Below are 19,359 nucleotides of genomic sequence, written 5' to 3' on the forward strand. Positions count from 1 at the left end.
ATGGTTGTGTATAACTCGGCCAAATCCACTTGCCTCAGCCAAGGGCCAGGTATCTTAGCCGAGGCAATCTCCTAAACATTGGTTCAAACAATAATCTTCGCCAAATAATCGATAAGTGGAGTTTACAATCTGGTGCTCGGCTTCAAACTCAATTATTTTTGTTTCTCTCTCCAGAAAGCCCATTTTAATGAAGTTCAAACCAAAACAAAAATGGTGGCCACGGATGCTCCATTTCTAGAAGATCTAAGTAAAGCTGGAGAAAATTCCAGTCCAAGTAATCTAGAAAATTGAATTGAGAGGGAATTGGATGATTATGCCATGAAATAAATATGTTCCTTGATTCCCCCTCATTCCGCGCCTATTTTTTCATGCTTAAAATTTCTCTCAAGATGAAAGCAATAATAATACATTTATTGAACCCAATCAGTATATTTTATTTACAATCGCAGTCTAGCAGAAAGAAGCAAGAGGGGAAAACCAAATACATGAGACATGGTCATGCATCCATCCGGATAATGCATCGTAGACATTCGCCTTGGAGCATCAAATCGAAAGCCTTGTTTATATCCTGGAAACTCACCTCATGGGTGATGAATCCTTCCAATTGAAGCTCCTAAACATCAACAATGCATGTAATGAGAATCACTTCCAATTGTTTGTATTCTCTCTCTTTCTCCATTGGTTGCAGTAACTCTCTCTCTTTTTTTCTTTTTTTTGAGTGATTTACATGCGGTTTCTAAAAATTTTGGCAAACTACAAAATGGTACGTTTATAGGAGAAAATTATAAAGAAAGTCAGTCAAGCCGTCTTTTTTTTATTTTTGTCTAAAATTGTCCTTGGGTCAATTCGAATTTTGATTTTTCACTGCCCTACTAACAAAAAAAAAAAATTAAAAATCAAAATCCGAGTTGACCGAGGGGAATTTTGAAAAAAAATATAAAAATCAAAATCCGAGTTGACCGAGGGGAATTTTGAAAAAAAATATAAAAATCCTGGTTGACCGACCTTCTTTGTATTTTTGCCTATAAGTGGAGCATTTTGTATTTTTGCCTATAAATGAAACATTTTGTATTTTATCTAAAATTTTAGAGTCCTACATAAATAACTTTTTTTTTTCTGTTTTGCTTTTTTTTAATATAAGTTGTGGCTTGTAAGAAAGGTGCTCTAGACGGCACGTTGTGGCACTCCCGCTCCGACCACTTCTGCCTAGACCACATTCTCAAAGATCCCCTATCTAAATTAATCCTCTCCTCTAAATTGACAATGCTCTATCTCTCTCTGTGGCCATGTCCCTGTCCCTGTCCACCTTTTTAAGATATTTGTTTGCCAAAATGGGGATATCGGCTTTAGGTTTGATTCCTCCAAACATGGAACCCATCACAGTTTTTCCCTTGAGGATCTCCAATGCGCTGATAGATAACGGAGCTCCATGCATTTCTACTCCCAATATTATGGTCTTTCCCCAACCCTGGAAGTGAAAAGAATAAAAAGCAAACCTCTGGTTAGAGATGAGCATCTTTTGCTTGCTATTTTCCTTACTACGGTTTAGTATTGTAAAATACACACAAGAAAGCATATTTTGCAGTGGTATAAGAGCACATTACCAATTGCAAGACCATTCCATCCCAAATTTTAGCATAGGTCTATCCAAACTGGGCTTTAACTCAAATTTTAGCATATGTCTGTCCAAACTGGGCTTTAACTCAAATTGGAAACTATAACGTGGTAACTAGGTATGGGGTACTACCACAACGATCCAGTCCCTTTAACTCAGTTGAGTGAAGCTAAATTTGTGAGAAAAAAGTTCATTAATTATACCTGCACATTTTGCTTCATTTTCAATCTTGAACTCCCAAATCCAGATGTAATTATAGTTAGCCGACATTAGCCGCAGGAATCAATCACTCATTTTCATGTTTAGGTGTCAAGTGAAATGCGTACTACTGGTGAGTATGAATTGAACACCAAAGGTATAAAAGTGCAAGTCCCTGCAAATTGTATAGAAAGCCTGGTGATAATATTTTTCTTCCACTTACCGGCCGACTGCTTAGGAATGCGTCACTCATGAGAGAAGCCAGTCCGACACATTCAAAACAATAGTCTGCACCACCATCAGTCATCGCTCTTACGACCTGCCATCCACCCAAAAGAGATTTTATAGCTGAAGAATGGAATGGAGAATTGGTTAATTTCATTGTGTTATTTGGAATTGCATGTAGGAATCACAAGATTTACCTCATGCACTGGTTTGTCACCACATTCTTTTGGATTGATGAAATCGGTGAGCCCATAAACCTGCCCTGCATAAAGGAAAAGGAGAATGCGAAGAATACCATAACATGCTGAGCGAACCAGGCAAAGCTATGGGGATTAAGTTGGCGACTCTTTCACTGAAAACATTATGGCATCAACGCAGCGATAACATATGGTATGTGTTAAGCTATATGTGAGGTAAATAACATCTAAAATTTGTTCCATTTATAAAATGGACGGTTCTAGGTGATAGCTGTGTGCCTAGATGGTAACCAGATATGAAAATTGAGTGTTATGGTGCTATGTAACATTTCTAAATGGACAGACGTAAATGATACCGCGCAGGGAAGCCAATAATGTGATTCAGACTGAAAGGGTGAGATGATACGAAACATATCCAAGATTATTGTTTCGTATAATCAGCAATGGATTTGGAAGAAACTGGGCGCTTACCGAGTTCGAATTTTTGAGGATTAAGATCCACCCCAATAATCTTCGATGCCCCCTGTATTCTTGCTCCTTCTGCAACCTGAAACAAACAATATGTGTCCGCAACGCATCCTCAAGCTTCTCAGCAAAATAAAGAGCATGAGGAGGAATTTCTAAAGGAAATTGAGTTTGAATTACCTTTTACATTGAGATAAAAGAAGGCCCATAAGCACAACTTTTAAATGTTTATATAGAATAAAAAGAGTGGTTTGGTTTGGTCACAAACTTACAGCGAGTCCCACTGTTCCCAATCCGAAGATGACCACTGTAGATCCTGCTTCTACCATTGCGGCTCTCCACGCACCTCCCACTCCTAATTTTCATCATTTACCAAATTACACATTGCTCACATAAATACATGTCGGCTACAGATTATTAACCTCAATACAAATGGGAGGTATCTACTATTTTTCTTTATTTCTATGAGGTGAACAAGTATCACAAAAAAATGCCAATTAAACCTGCCTGTTCCAAAATGATTGTAGGCTTCTTGTTGGTTAATCGTGGCAATAGGTTGAGTGGGCGGGCTTGGCCCAGCCCAACCGGCCTGGCCCTTAAAGATTAGGGCCTGCGTCAAGCCAAAACAGGTTCGGCCTAGGCCATCCCTTATTTATTTATTTATTGTTTTTTGCATTGTTTTTCTTTAGTTTTACCTGGTCGGGGCTAGGCCCAACCCCACCCGGATAGGCCAGGGCCGGGTTTGCCAGGCCTTGATAGGGCTAGGGCCAAGGCCAAGATTGGGCTGGCCGTCATTGGTATGGGGCTGAGCTAGGGCTTGGCAGAGCCCATCCTAGCCCGGATAGGCCAGGGCCAAGCTTCGCTAGGCCCTAATATAGCTCGGGCCAAGGCCAGGTTGGGTTGGCCCTCATGGGTATGGGGCTGGGCTAGGGCCTGGCATGGCCCAGCCTAGCTCTACAGAACTGGCCATAAAAAAACCTAGGGCTTGGGCTGCGCTAAGATGGGCCTGCACCGGTCCAGCCCTTATTTGTTTATCCTTTATTGCATCATTTTTCTTTAGTTTTACCCTGTTAGGGCTAGTCCTAGGCCAAGGTCAGGCCCGGCCCATCTCAGGCCCGGCCCACTACCAACCCATTTGTGGTGTACCATATAGCATATAATGGGAGTTTAGAACATAGTTAACAAGTCTAAGGAATAACAAAAAATCAGCTCTCCACAAAAAAATGAGGAGAAATATACTGTATCAGATTTAAGCTAAAAAAATCGGAGTGAAAAAATAAGATATGTTTAAAATTTTAAATTCAAAATCGGAGTGAAAAAATCAAATATGTTTAAAATTTTAAATTCTCAAAAATATATAGTTTTGAAAGTTATAAACCAAAAATATAACCTAACTATGGGTTTTAACGTACGGAGTACCTTAGAAGTACGCTCTTGGGAGGGCGCATGAGCTCAAAAAATGTGCTTCCTCTAAAATCATGACACCTCACACTAGACGCCTCTCTCCATTCAAAGCCCTATTTGTTTCCCCAAAAACAAGTGGTTCTCTTAAATTGTGGGGCTCTCTATTCATAGCCCTACAAGTGGTTTTCTTAAATTGTGGGTCTCTCTATCCATGGCCCTATTTGTCTCTCCACAAGAAACATGACTGGCCCCTCTTCCTTTGACCCTTGAGAGTTTTGGCTGCTTTGTTGAGCAGAAGGGAGAAAGATAGAGAGGTAAGTTACCTTTTTGGGCAGGATTTGGGAACCAGAAAGGATTTGGGAACCAGAAAATCATTCCGGGGCTGTATTAGGGTGGCAAGGGTTTTAGGATAGTAACTTGGGAACTAAAAAATCAAATGGTGGGGATAAATTTTTCTTTTTTTCTTTGTAGAGAATGAAGTTTTTTAGAGCGCGGTGTAATTTTTTTTTTAGTCGAGACTGGCCTGGGTTTTGGCGGTTGTATTGATTAGGTCTCTTATTCCACTCACCAAAAAGGTAGGGGCCTAAAATTCCCTACTGACGTATTACTTTTACCGGATTGTTTTGGACTAATCCAATAAAACCAATTTTTTTAGAAGGGATAAAAATAGAAGGACAGAGCTGTACAAGTCTTACTAGAAATAAAATTAGAAGTTTCATAAAAGAGAAAAAATGTTATAAAGCTTTCAAAACAAGTACAATTTGGAGGTAATAAATAAAAAAAAATTTAATCGTTTTTTTAAAGTTCAATATAACGTGTTTAAATAAAATATATAAAAAAAACTAGTCTTTTATTTATTTATTTATTTATTTTTATTTTTTTGCCTATTTTTAAAAAAAGTGTGGTTTGTATAGAGCCTAAGGTCTAAACAATCAATTAGAGCCTACCTTCAAATCGTATGGAGAAATATAGTTTCCATAATCTTTGTGATAGTGTTAAAATATATTTTCATTTTTATTTATCAAATTTAAAGTTTCAAAAATAGTATAGATTGACAGATCTATGAAAATTTGAAAATTGATGGTTAAAAAATATGTTACAAACCACAATATTTCCAAAACTTGATATCTATTATTTTCTCATGTCCATGTATTTTGAGGTCGAGATAATCAATTTGAAGATATTTAAACAACAAAACAATCTTTTCTAGTAAAATTTTTGAGGTGGGCTCTAATTTGATTGTTTAGAACCTCGACTCAAAAAAACGCCGTTCTTAAATGTTTTTCACAAAAAAGGCAATTTTTTCTTAAGCCGCGTTAGAAACAAAGACTTGATCACTACACCTTGCGGTCATCAAAGTTACGCTGAAGCTGTGAACCGTGACAAAAAGGGTAAGAAAAACCAGGGAATTTGACTTGCCAGTTGAGATGCCACAGCTGAGAAGGCAAGCCATATCTGGAGGCAGATCAATGGGGATTTTAACAACATTAGCAACGTCCACAACGGTGTACTCAGAGAAACTGGAGACACCAAGCACTTGGTATATAGGAGAAGGGTGGTGGCGGCCACCAGCGAGAGCAGAGAACCTGGTGGTGCCAGAACGAATCATGCTTCCAGCGATTTGGAAGGGGACCTTAGTGCATAGGTTGCTTTTTGGTGATTTGCAGTCGGTGCAGTCGCCGCACTCTGGCAGAAAGAAGGGAACCACCAAATCCCCCTCCTTCACTTCATCCACCCCCTCTCCCACGCTCTCCACCACCCTGCCCCATAATCGACCCACTCAACTTATTTCCCATGTTTTAAGTTAACACACAGATTTTGGCTCCTATCTAAAGAGACTCTTACTCTGATAGAGAGCCCTATTGAGTAAAAACTATATGGAAGAATAGACTTATATCAAGAGAGAGCAAGAGATAGAGGCTATAAATTCCTATAAAAAAGAGAGGGAGAGATTCTTATGAGAACAGAGAAAAGAGTACCCAACGGCTTCGTGGCCGAATATTAGTGGAAAGGGCAGGGGCAGATCCTGTTAGAGAGAAAGAGTAACAAGAATTAGAGGTTGATTCTAGAGAGAGAAACAAAAATTAGAGGTTGATTCTACAAGAGGTTGATAAAAGAAGTGAAGGGGGAGTTAAAACAGAATATGGAATTGGCACCTTGCGATTCCGGTAAGTGATATCGCTGTGGCACAGGGAGGTGCATATGACCTTTATTCGAACTTCATATCCTTGGGGTGGAGCCACTTCTATCTCTTCTATCACCAGGACTTCCCCTGGGTTCCAACATACAGCAGCTGTACTCCCCCATAAACTCCACTGTCAAAGCTCAAAATTCATAACAAGAAGAAAGCTAAATTGCCATTAAATCACTTAGAGAGAAAGGGGAGTTGAATTTCGATCCCTGACCTTTGCAGCGGATGGGTTTGCCCTTGGTTTGCTCCTCCATTTTTGTAGTTCGTCGATCTCCCACAACCTTCCTCAGATGATATAACACGGCTTCTCGCAAATGCAGCCAATTTTAAAGTCCACACGTTTATCACTTGTGTTTATAAGGGGAAAATCTTTAGGGTTGTGCCTCTATAACGAACGTTGTCCATGCTCACTTCTTGCATTTTTATCTCAACCTACCCACTTTTTTGCTGGCAATTGGTCAGACCGCCCCCCCCCCCAACAAGGGGTCAGAATGGGGCGAGATCCGATCAGATATAGATCAAAATCCGAATAGTATAATCGGATTCGGATTCAATCAGATCCTGAATATTCAAATCAGGATCGAGATTTGAATAGTATAAATCAGATTCAGATCTAAATTGTATATATACTATTTAAAAAATTTATATATAAAATAATAATTTATTATTGAAAACAAGTTGGGTTGGATCTGGATATGGATCTAGGTCTGATCCACCACCACTCGAGTTTGATCCAAATTTCAATTTGGACCTGACCTTTGGGTATGAGTCCGGATTTTGGATCGATAACCTAATTTGAATAAGGTCTTAAATCGAGGTTCAGATCTAGATCAGGTCAACTCTAACCCGTACCAGGCACTAAAAAAAACATAGGGCTTGGGTTAAAAATTGTGGCTCGGCGGTTTAGATTGGGGCGAGCGCATATATGGTTCAACCGAGTCTGATCCCTTTATTTTTTATTACTTTTCCAAAAAAAATTATCTTATCTTTGACCTAACGAGGTCGGGTTGGCCCTACGAGGACAATGGTGGGGCCACGGTCACCCTCACGGGTTTTACCTTGCCCATTCATAGAGGAAGAAGAAGAATAAAACAAGACGTGCAATGATATCAATCTTGGGTATCGACCTTTCCACCTTCTATGTTGTCAAATTTGAGAGGAAAGAGGAAATAATGTCCAGTTTAATACCCTTTCCCACTAAAGGTGAGTGTACATTACGATTTTGAAGGGTTACATGCGACCTCTGCATGGTATATGTTGTATGTCGTGTCAAGGTTTTAAAAAATAGATCGGTGACCCTTCCAAAATTCTGGTCGGTTCGGTGGATCGGCAACTCAGATAGGAGAATCGATCAGTTTGGGCTTCAAACAATTTTGAAAAATTAACCAATTTAGGCCTCAATTACTTTTGAAAAATACCTAACGGCACGTTTGGTTCGTATGAAAATGATTTTTTAAAAATTATTTTCTTAAAAAATAATTAATTTCTCACATTTGGTATGTCACAAGAGTAAAAAAATATTTTTACCTTTGAAATTAATTTCATAAGAAGTGTCAAAAATCTAAAAAATTGGAGTCATACCTATGTAAGTATGATTCCAATTTCTTTCAAATTAATCAAAGGCATGGGGTTAAGTACGGCTGCCATCGGACCGGTTGACCCGAAGCTCAACAAAGCCGAAAAAGGCTTTAGGCTACCCCGAAAAGTGTACCGAAAATTCCACCCCACCCCCGAATATGTACAATCCTGCCCAGCCCAACCTGAAAAGAATATATTGGGTATGGCCCGGCCCGACCAGGCCCATTAAGAAGTCCTCCCCCTTTTCTTATTTCACTCTTCAAAATTTTTTTGTTTGTAGTAAACCAAAAATAGTTTTTAGAAACTTTAAAAAAATATTGGGGGTCTAGAGAGAGAGAGATTGCATTTTTAGACAGAGAAATAGAGATTGGGATTTTAAGTAGAGAAAGGTATATTGGTTTCTAGAAAGAGATAATATGTTTTTAAAGAGAGATGAGAGATTGGATTTTAGGAGAGAGAAAGATAATGATTTCTAGTGAGAGAAAGAGAGATTGGGTTTTAGATAGAGAAAAAGATTGATTTCTAGGGAGAGAAAAGAGCTTGGATTTTCAGAGAGACAGAGACATTAGGTTTCTAGAGAGAGAGTTTTTAGATAGAGAAATAGAGATTGGGTTCTAGAGAGAGAATGAGATTTTAGAGAGAACTAGAGATTGGGTTTTTAAAGAGAGATAATGGGTTTTAAAGAGAGCAAAAAACGTTGGATTTCTAGATAGAATGGGTTTTTAGAAAAAGTGTAGTTTCTAGAGAGAATGAGTTTTTAAAAAGATTTGTTTCTAGGGAGAGAATACATTGTTAGAGAGAGAAATAAAAAATGGATTTCTAGAGAGAGAGAATAGCTTTTTAGAGAGAAAGATATATTAGATTTTTAAAAAGAATGAATTTTTAGAGAGAGAAATAAATAATAAGATTTAAGATAGAGAAAGGGAGATTGAGTTTCTGAAGAGGGTGCATTTTTAGAGAGAGAAAGAGAGATTAGATTTTTATAGCGAGATGATGGGTTTAAAGAGAGGTTGGGTTTCTAGAGATATAATAGTTTTTTAGAGAGAAATAGATAGTGGTTTTTTAGAGAGAGAAAGAGAGAATGAGTTTTTTAAAAGAGAAAGAGATATTGGGTGGTCTAGAGAGAGAGAATGTGTTTTAGAGAGAGAAAGAGATATTGGGTTTAGACAGAGATGAGTTTCTAGAGAGAGAATTGGTTTTTAGAGAGACATTATATTTCTAGAGAGAATGTGTTTTTAGAGAGAAATAGATATTGGATTTCTAGAGCGAGAGAATGGACTTTCAGATAATGGATTTTTAGGGAGAGAAAGAGATATTGAGTTTCTAGAAAAAAAGAGTTTATAGAGAGAGAGATTGGTTTTTTAGAGAGAAAATAGCTTTTAAGAGAGAGAAAGAGAAATGGATTGTTAGAGAGAGAATAAGGTTTTAGAGAGAGAAAGAGAAAGTAAGATTGGGTTTCTAGAGAGAATCAATTTTTAGAGAGAGAAATAGAGAAAATGAATTTTTAGAGATAGACAGACAATGGAATTGTAGAGATTGGATTTCTAGAGAGATAATGAGTTTTTAAAAAGAGATTGGGTTTTTAGAGAGAGATAATGGTTTTTTAGAGAGAAAGATAGATTGGTTTTTTTGAAAGAGAAAGAGAAAGAGAAAGAGAAAGAGAAAGAGAGATTGAGTTTTTAGAGAGAGATAATAGATTTTTAGAAAGGGCAAGAAAGATTGGGTTTCTATATATAGAGAATTGGTGTTTAGATAGAGAAAGAGATAATGGGTTTCAAGAGAGAGAATGTGTTTTAGAATAGAATGTTGGGACATATGGGTGGCCATGGGCCCTCAAATATTTTTCTCATTATCTTAAAGTCTATGTTTGTCACTAAAATAGAGAGGTGTTTTAAAGAGAGAAAGTTATGTTATCTAACGGGTAGAAAATAACTACCCATATCCCAAGATTACTGGGCCACGTTTATAAGAGTTTTCAGAAGAAACTGAAGGTTGGAGAACGACCTCCTCTATCCCTCTATAACTAAGTCTTTCATGGCTATGGAGAACCACACAGAAAAACTTGAGTTCTCATTGTTCTGGAAAATCCTCCACTCTACGATCCTCAGTCTCATGACACTGCCCTTAATCTTGAGAATTTAGGGTTCCATCTCTTCTCTCATAATCCAACATTGGTATTAGAGCGAGGTTAGCAGAAACGTCGTGGGCTAACCCACAAGTCCCAGTATCAAAATCGATTATTTGGTTTCCTGTGAGGTTATATTTTATTGAACAATATCTCTCTTAAAAGTCTTTTTTTTTTCGATATCAATTCTCTATTTACTCTAATGAATTTTCTCGTCTCAGATAATGTTGATTTCATAAGTCAATTTCATTCGGTTGACAATTTTCTCTCAATTGGAAGAGAACCCAATTAGATGAGCTTCTTGAATTTTTTGTTCGTTTTCTCTTTCATCTCAGCCAAGTTATTTGACTTTTTCAACTTTGTATTTCTCTCCATATTCACCCCACGCATAAAAGACAGAAGTGATAATATTAAAATAAGATGAAAGGAAACTTTTTGCATAGTTTGTCTCATCAACGCATAGCTCCTCCTATCAAAATTTTTTCGTTTCCCTCAATTTTATTTATTTATTTATTTTTCCACTCTTTCCCTAGTTCTGTCTTATACTCAAGCAAAATTCAAGCGTTGAGAAAATAAATAAAATTTGGGGAAAGAAATAGTATTTTTGTCTTTTTTTTCTGACTGCTCTATTTATCTTTTAATATTTTATGTTCCTCTGCTTCTCTCTCTACTGTGATATTGATGCTTTAACCGACCTTTTTGACTGTGAGCCTCTTTTCTCTCGTTATTTGAGGCTTAATCAAACTTGAAAGTATAAATATAGCATCGATAACCCACGCTAGTATTCAAAGGGCCCCACAATTTTTTACGTAAATGTTCCTAGGGCTCAACCCATAAAGAGTAACATGCACCCTTTCTTTTGTTTTTTTTTTTACCAAGCACTCGCATCCCACCAAGGTCTTTAGGTAGCCTTTATTTATTTATCTTTAGAGAAATATTGCTGAAATTTGAGAGAGAGAAAGAGACATATAATTGCTACCGATAATTAATTTTTTGCTGCTACATATTTTTATATATGCTGGAATATAATTTAGAGATACTTCTATATATTCTATTTGCATAATAATTCATTACTTTGCATGATTATCCTATGTTTTGGTCTCTTTTACATAATAATTATCATTCTATTTCATAATTATCTTACGCTTAGGTCTCCATAAGTTAAAAAATTTCATGATCTTGATTTTGTGAATTCATTTTTTTTTGGTGGTTATGCAATGCCATATTTTTGTTGAAAAATATCAAATATCATTATAGACTCTATCTCTTGTGCTAAGACATATTCACATATTTATGAAAATTATTCTTATGCAAGATTTGACATAAAGTAGTTGTTACCTTACTTTATTAATCTTTTGTTGTATCACAGCAGTGCGAACATAAACTGTTTGAGAAAATTTTTCTTTGAGATTGCAGCTCACTGAGAGTCGGCAACCCTATTGATTTAACTAGCAAGTAACTCTTTCTTAAACATAATTAATTTTTTTGAACTTTTAGGGTATTATCTAAAAATTCAAAATGGCATCTAGGCTAGTCATGTCAAAACTATCCAAACTTGAAAAACTCAATGGGACTAATTTTTCTATATAGAAAAGAAAAATTAGATATATTCTTTTCCAAGATAGGATAGATTATGTTCTAAAAACAAAACCATCAGTATTATGTTCTAAAAACAAAACCATCAGTTTTAGAGCCTAATGCCAATAGTCAAGTCAGAAAGTGACTTGACAAATGGTTAAAAGATGACAAAGTAGCTAAGACTACTATGTTCAGATTTATGGAATATGATTTAATTAGAGTCTTTGAGGATCACACTACAGCTCAAAGTATGATGGATGCCCTATCTTAAACGTAATGGACCACTTTTGAGACCCATATGCAATTGTTGTTAGAAAAATACAATTCTTGTAGAATGAAAGAAACAAACTAAGTGATCGAGCATGTCAATAAAATGACAGTGCCCGCAAAGAACCTTGTTGTAGCTGGGAATCTAGTTCTCGATCGCATGCAAGTGTCTATTGTCCTTAACAGTTTCCCTCCATCTTGGGAGTTTGTTGTAATTGTATTGAACCATTCTGCATAAGGGATAGCCATGTTAAATCTTCCTATGCATCTCAGTATTGAAGCTAAGAGAAGAATAAAGAAGAAGTCAAATGAGTTCCACTTTGCCCAAAGTTCATCTTATCAGATCCCCAAGAAATCTTTCAATAATTAGAAAAATAATAGGTACAAGGGAAAGGGGAGAAATTTAAAAAATCACAAGAATAAAATTGAGAAGACCTATTTTTATTGTAAGGAAATTGGACACATCAAGTTTAATTGTCCCAAGTTGAAAAACAAAAATAGGAACCCGAATAACAACCCTGCTAGAAATAATCAAAATAAAAGAAATGACTTGATCTATGTTGTCCTAGAATCAATAGTTGCCAATCGTGACCTACGAAATTGGTGGGTCGATTCAGCCTCCACTCGACATATCTCGAAGACCAAGGACAGATTCACAGAATTGAAGAAGATTGCAACCGGCAACCAGCGGATTTATATGGAAAACGAAACTTATTGTGATGTACTTGGTGTCGGTACTTTAAAGCTGTGCTTACCAAGATGAACAAATCTCCTATTGACTGATACTTTGTATGTACCTAATATGAGGTGTAATTTGATTTTTGTTCCTAAGTTAGACAACAAGGTTATGAAATAAAATTCAGGTATGCTCGATTCACTATTGAGAAGCATTATAGAGCATTGGTGTACAGTACTAAAGTTGACAATTTGTACCGACTGAATATTAATGAAAGTTCAACCATTTTTAGTTATTTTGATGCCTCTTTTGATGCTTATGTATGTATAGATGATCTATATTTATGGCACTTAAAATTAGAACATATAAATAAAGACAAAATGAATGAAATAGTTAAAAGAAGCTTGCTCCCCAATTTAGGAGAAATTGTGTTCTAAACATGCGAGTCATGTATTTGCGATAAATTAACTAAGAAGTCTTTCCCTAAAGGGAAAAGGTCAAGTGAACTACTTAGTAATGGTCACTCTGATATATGTGGCCTATTAAATGTAAAAACACATAGTGGTATGAAATATTTCATAACATTTATAGATGATTATTCACGTTATGAATATGTATACCTAATTAGTAAAAAATCAGATGCTTTAGAAACATTTAAAGGATATAAAGATAAGGTAGAAAATCAATTAGGTAGACATATTAAAATTCGTCGAATAGATGGAGGAGGTAAATATTGCTTCACCTTGTTTATCAAATTTTGTAAAGAGCATGGTATAATTCACCAAGCAACCATGTCATATACACCATAACAAAATGGTGTAGTTGAAAGGATAAATAAAACTTTAATTGACATGATTAGGTCCATGATGAGCCATTCAAATTTATCAGCTCATCTTTGAGATGAGACTCTCAACATTGCAATGTATATTATTAATTGTGTCCCAACTAAATCCACAGACTTGACCCCATATGAAATATGAAAAAGTAGGAAACTTAACCTTACTATCTTGAAAGTTTGAGGTTCTTGAGCATATGTGCTTATACCACCACAAAATAAAGATAAACTATAAAGTAAAACTATAAAATGCTTTTTTATAGGCTATTCAAAAAATTCTATAACCATAATATTAGATCATTAATAGAGAGTCGTGATGCTCATTTCTTAGAAAATATAGATGATGAAAATATTTTAAATAAGCATGTTGACTTACATGAAATTGATAAAGATAAGGGTTTGGAATTCCTTGTTTCTCAAACTCCCTCTACATTTGGTGAGAATAATTCAATTGAATCAACTATACCAGACATGCCTAAAAGAACTAGAGCCCCACCTACGACTTCGGAATAATTTTATGTATTTATAAATGATGATAATTATTTTTCAATGAGTAAGGATACAATAGATGAACAACGCAACTACAGTGAAGCTATTAGCTCACATGACTCAGCTGAGTGGACTCAAGCCATGGATGATGAACTTGATTCTATTAAAAGAAAACAAGTTTGGGAGTTGGTTGACCTCCCTAAAGATAGAAAAGTCATCGGTTGCAAATGGGCCCTAAAAGAAAAAGCTTAATGCAAATGGATCCATTGATGAATATAAAATTAGGTTGGTAGCTAAATGATTTACCCAAAGGGATACAGAGACTTATTCTCCTACTGCAAAATTTTCATCTATTAGGATCATCATAGTATTAGTTACATATTATGATCTAGAATTATTTCAGATGGATGTCAAAACTTTTTATATGGAAAATTAAAAGAAGATATATACATGAAACAACCAGAAGGATACATAATTAAAGGCCAAGAAGACAAAGTATATAAACTTAAGAAATCTTTATATGGTCTAAAATAGTTGTCTATGCAATGGTGCTTTACTTTTTATAATGCAATAACTGAAATTGATTATATAGCCAATATGTTAGACTATTGTGTATATATCTGAAATAGTGGGAGCAAATTTGTTATATTGTCACTATATGTGGATGATATTTTGACAGTCGGTAATGATATTGGTATAATTAACCATACCAAATTATGACTAAGTTCCCACTTTGAGATGAAAGATATAGGAGAAGCCTCATATATACTGAGCATTAATATAACAAGAGATAGAAGTTTAAGACTTCTATGTTTACCTCAAAAAAATTATTTAGAAAGTATTTTAAAGAGATTTAAGATGGAAAAATGCAAGCCCATAGATATATCAGTTTGCAAAGGCTTAAAATTGTCAAAGAAAATGTGTCCATTAAATGATAGTAACAAAGCTGAAATGGAAAGAATTCCACATGCTCAAGCTGTAGGATGCATAATTTATGTCATGTTGTGTACAAGACCTGATTTGAGTCATGCATATGATCTTGTAAGTAGATTTCAGAGTAATCCTGAGATGACTCATTGGCAAGCCGTATGGGATGACTCATTGGCAAGCTGTAAAAATGATACTCAAATATATTCAGAAAACTAAAAATTACAAGTTGTGCTTCCAAGATGATAACTTAGAGGTTACTGGGTACGTTGATGCAGATTTTGCAGGAGATCCAGATGATAGAAAATCAACTTCAAGATTTGTATTCCTCTTTGGAGGTGCATGTATTTCTTAGTCTAGCAAGAAATGAGGTTGTGTAGCTCGGTATACTATACAAGCCGAGTATGTTGTTTGTAACATTGCTAGAACTTATGCCGTCTAAATTAAACACTTCATTAATTATTTGAAGCTGGATATAGCCAATGGACCTCTTAAAATTTTTTAGGATAATCAAGCTGTTATTTCATCAATTAGAAATAGAGCTTATAGTTCCAAGGGTAATAAGCACATTGAAATTGATTATCATTACATATATGATATTATTCAAAAGAATGAAATAACTGTAAGTAATTTTCCATCTTCAGATATGATTGCAGACCCTTTAACAAAGGGATTGAGTGCATAAATATTATCAAAGCATGTAGCTTTGATAGGACTTAAAAATATTTAAGTCAGGAACTCCCAAATGCGATATTTTTCTTTGATGTTTTGGTCATGAGAGGCGAAGCCGCATTAGCGTGAAAAACTCATGACATGACTTTGGATATTTTTTGTTATGAGATGTATAACCGTACTAGCGTGACAAGCCTCATGACAAGGGTATGCTCATAAATGTTAGATCACGAAGTGATATTATTTCAATATACCTGACCCTCATTGCCAAGTGGGAGAATGTTGGCACATATAGATGGCCATGGGGCCCTCAAATATTTCTATCCTTATCTTAAAGTCTATGTTTATCACTAAACTAGAGAGGCTTCTTAGAGAGAAAAAGTGACGTTATCTAACGGGTAGAACATATCACCCACATCCCAGGATTATAGGGCCATGTTTCTCAGAGTTTTCAGAAGAAAGCCGAACGTTCGAGAACGACCTCCTCTATCCCTCTATAACTAGGCCTTTCATAGCCATGGATAAGCACACACAGAGAAACTTGAGTTCTCATTGTTATGGAAAACCTTCCACCAAGCGATCCTCAATCTCACGACACTGCCCTTAATCTTGGGAATTTAGGGATCCATCTCTTCCCTCATAATCCAACATAGGAAGATGTTGCCCCTTGTGCGCATTAGATACCTCAACTAGGGTCTCAGCCTGAGCTTAATTGGTTAGCCTTTCGACAATTAGCAATGCTACGTTGCATGCTCGATTCCTACCAAAGGTCCCTCCTCTCCCCTGAACTTGACCCACTCCCAATAGGGTCTCAAGTTTAATTTCCCTCAAGAATAGAGGTATAAAGAATTCAATAAAAGGGAGTGACCCTATAACAAAACCAAAGCGAATATACAAATAGGACATTCACATGCCATGCATTTTATAATGCATACGGCAGCCTTAGGGCCCTGTCCGAGGAGGCTGACCCAATTCCATGCATAGCTGGTTATGTTGTAAACGAAAAAGGACAAAAATAGTGCAAAAAAAGAAGGGGAAGTATAGAATGAGACCGTTTACTTTTGGTACAATGTGGTCACATTAATTTTGACCATTAGATGTGAAATTGGGTAGCTGCAATTATTCCATTGACCAAACTCAAACTTCAAAAGAAATTTTCTCGACTTTGTGACACATTCAAGCTATCAAATTGCACATCGAATGGTTGTAAGCAAGGTTTGAAAAAGCGGTTCGGTGACTCGAATTGGCCTCACCCATACCCGTGTTGGATTGGTGGATCGGGCCATCAGATCAAAGAATCGGCCGAATTGGCAATTTTTGTCTAAAACAATTGTCAAAAAGTCACTATAAATATCTAAAAATAATGTTATTTTAGTTTCTAAATAAATTAGAAGTGGTACATTATGTACTTTCATTATTTTGTAAAAATAGGTGAATACTGAGACGTTGTTTTTCTGTCTGGACATTTGTATAATTATTAATTATAATATAATATTATAATATTACATCAATATAATTAAAAATATTAGAAAATACTTCCATATAAATAATTTTAATGTCTATAAAAAAGTTGTTTTTCTATCTGGACATCTGTATAATTATTAATTATAATATAATATTTTAATATTACATCAATATAATTAAAAATATTAGAAAATACTTCCATATAAATAATTTTAAACTTACATAAGTTTAACATAATTATATTAAATTATTAACATAAATAAAAAAATTTCATATAATTATGTTAATTTTTATAAGTTATTATATATAATTTTATTTTTATAATTATATATAATTAAAACTTAACTATTTGTAATTTATTTTCGTATATTATAGAAAAACTCAATATAATTAAAATCCCTCTCTCTCGGACATCTATAAAGTGAAATGATCTATAATGCGTTTGTAACTAATCGTGTAGGGGATTTTGGTTTATTATAAGGAATCATAGGTCTTATTGGATTGCGGTTAGTTTCTAATTTCGGGATTTGTTTGATATATTCAATGATTCAATCAATAATAATGTGTTGAATTCCTCTTTTGCTATTATGTGTGCCTCCTTTTATTCTTGGTGCACGTGTTAAATCCGTACAATTCCCCCTTTATGTATGGTTACCTAATGCCATAGACAGACCAACTCATATTTCGACTCTTATACATGGTGCTACTATATTAGCGGCAGGAAGTTATATATATGGGAAACAACTCCTATATAGGGATTTCTCTAGAGTTAACAATTTGAAGGGTTGTGAAGTTTAGAATATGCCATTTGTATATATATATATAAAAGAGTAAACAATTTGAAGGGTTGTGAAGTTTAGAATATCCCATATATATATATATATATATATATATATATTATTTATAAACTATATAATTTATAAGTCATTATTATTTTAATGATGTTCGCACCCACACCAATTTTCAACGCACGCTATAAAAGGGTTTGACGCCTCTATAAAGGGGTTTAATAAGAGTGTGTTTAATTATCACATCAAACTTTTCATTATTATAAAAAGGTTGTGATCCATAACAACAACTGTGTTATTGAGGCTGTATAAAACGGTTTAATAAGAGTCGGTGTTGAAGTATCCACATCAAAACTTTTCACTACTATAAAAATATTGTGTTTCATACACGTAACAACCATCGTGTTAGTGGGGCCTGTCATTTTGGTTCCACGCAAAGACAATTTAAGGATGGCGGCGTTCAATTTTGCGCCCTTAAATTTGGAAAAACCTTCACGCAAAAGACATTTACTGTAGTCGGAATTGTCCCACACGGTGAAAACGTCAAGGGAATTTCATATTTATAAGAGCTCCTAGAACCACCGTATGTTGACGTCAAGGGCATTTCATATTTATAAAAGCTTAGATGAATCGGACGTGGGGCTGTGATGTAAGATAAAAAGGGTGCATTTTTTTTATTTTACAAAAATATTTCATAATTATACTTGTAAAAAATTGAATGGAAAAATATTTCACAATTATTTTTGTAAAAAATTGAAAACAAAGAACAAAACTCGTTGATATATGACATCATAATGTTTAGAAATATCGAGTTATGATATCATCATATACAAATATTTCACAATTATCCTTGCAAAAAAGTGATTGAAAAAATATTTCACAATTACCCTTGCAAAAAAATGAAAAAAGAATGTGAAATTTGTTGATATAAGACATCATAATGTTTAGAAATACTTTATATAGGAAAAATGCCGAATCCTGATTTATGATCAGATCCGGAGCGGTCTAATGGTCAGATCTAGAGTGGTCTAAGCTGATTCCCGATCCAGACCAATTCTAGATCGGTTCACCGATTGCACAATTATCCTTGCAAAAAATTGATTGGAAAAATATTTCACAATTATATTTACAAAAAATTGAAAACAAAGAGCGAAACTCGTTGATATATGCCATCATAATGTTTAGAAATACCGAGTTATGATGTAATCATACAAAAATGTTTCACAATTATCCTTGCAAAAAATTGATTGAAAAAATATTTCACAATTACCCTTGCAAAAAAATAAAAACAAAGTGCGAAATTTGTTGATATATGACATCATAATGTTTAGAAATACTTTATATAGGAAAGATGCCGAATCCTGATTTATGATCAGATTCGGAACGGTCTAATGGTCAGATCTAGAGTGGTCTAAGCCGATTCCCGATCCAGACCAATTCTGGATCGCTTCACCGATTTCACAATTATCCTTGTAAAAAATTGATTGGAAAAATATTTCACAATTATCTTTGCAAAAAATTGAAAACAAAGAGCGAAACTCGTTGATATATGACATCATAATGTTTAGAAATACCGAGTTATGAAGTAATCATACAAAAATATTTCAGAATTATCCTTGCAAAAAATTGATTGGAAAAATATTTCACAATTACCCTTGCAACAAA

The 19,359-nt window shown here is 35.0% G+C and overlaps 1 protein-coding gene across 6 annotated transcripts; it reads right to left on the reverse strand.

The window, feature by feature from the left end:
- Nucleotides 1–390: 390 nt before the first annotated feature.
- LOC18423340 (alcohol dehydrogenase-like 2) lies at nucleotides 391–6,623 on the reverse strand. Of its 6 annotated transcripts, none has more exons than XM_006827942.4 (10): nucleotides 6,510–6,623; nucleotides 6,261–6,397; nucleotides 6,084–6,130; nucleotides 5,524–5,864; nucleotides 2,973–3,055; nucleotides 2,707–2,782; nucleotides 2,236–2,300; nucleotides 2,037–2,132; nucleotides 1,307–1,468; nucleotides 391–613 (listed from the first exon to the last, which is right to left on the reverse strand). In XM_006827942.4, exons 1-10 carry the CDS (start codon nucleotides 6,547–6,549, stop codon nucleotides 497–499), a joined length of 1,164 nt encoding a protein of 387 aa, XP_006828005.1. In that variant the 5' UTR covers nucleotides 6,550–6,623; the 3' UTR covers nucleotides 391–496. The 6 variants fall into 6 exon arrangements, 5 of the variants coding, with proteins under 5 accessions (XP_006828005.1, XP_088719930.1, XP_088719929.1 ...); XM_088863804.1 differs by having other exon boundaries at nucleotides 5,448–5,864; XR_016053310.1 differs by lacking the exon at nucleotides 1,307–1,468 and having other exon boundaries at nucleotides 5,448–5,864.
- Nucleotides 6,624–19,359: the final 12,736 nt, after the last annotated feature.

Source organism: Amborella trichopoda, chromosome 4 (assembly GCF_054954075.1).
Source record: "Amborella trichopoda isolate Santa Cruz 75 chromosome 4, AtrichopodaSantaCruz75HAP2 v2.0, whole genome shotgun sequence".
NCBI classification, from domain to species: domain Eukaryota; kingdom Viridiplantae; phylum Streptophyta; class Magnoliopsida; order Amborellales; family Amborellaceae; genus Amborella; species Amborella trichopoda.

Bases quoted from the DNA above. Each gene is read 5' to 3' on its own strand.
- LOC18423340 (XM_006827942.4), bottom strand. From the start codon at position 6,549: ATGGAGGAGCAAACCAAGGGCAAACCCATCCGCTGCAAAG. The intron at 1,469-2,036 runs GTAAGTGGAAGA...TTTCACTTCCAG, and splicing joins CATTCCTAAGCAGTCGGCCG to GGTTGGGGAAAGACCATAAT. The intron at 614-1,306 runs GTGGACAGGGAC...GTTGATGTTTAG, and splicing joins CAAACAAATATCTTAAAAAG to GAGCTTCAATTGGAAGGATT.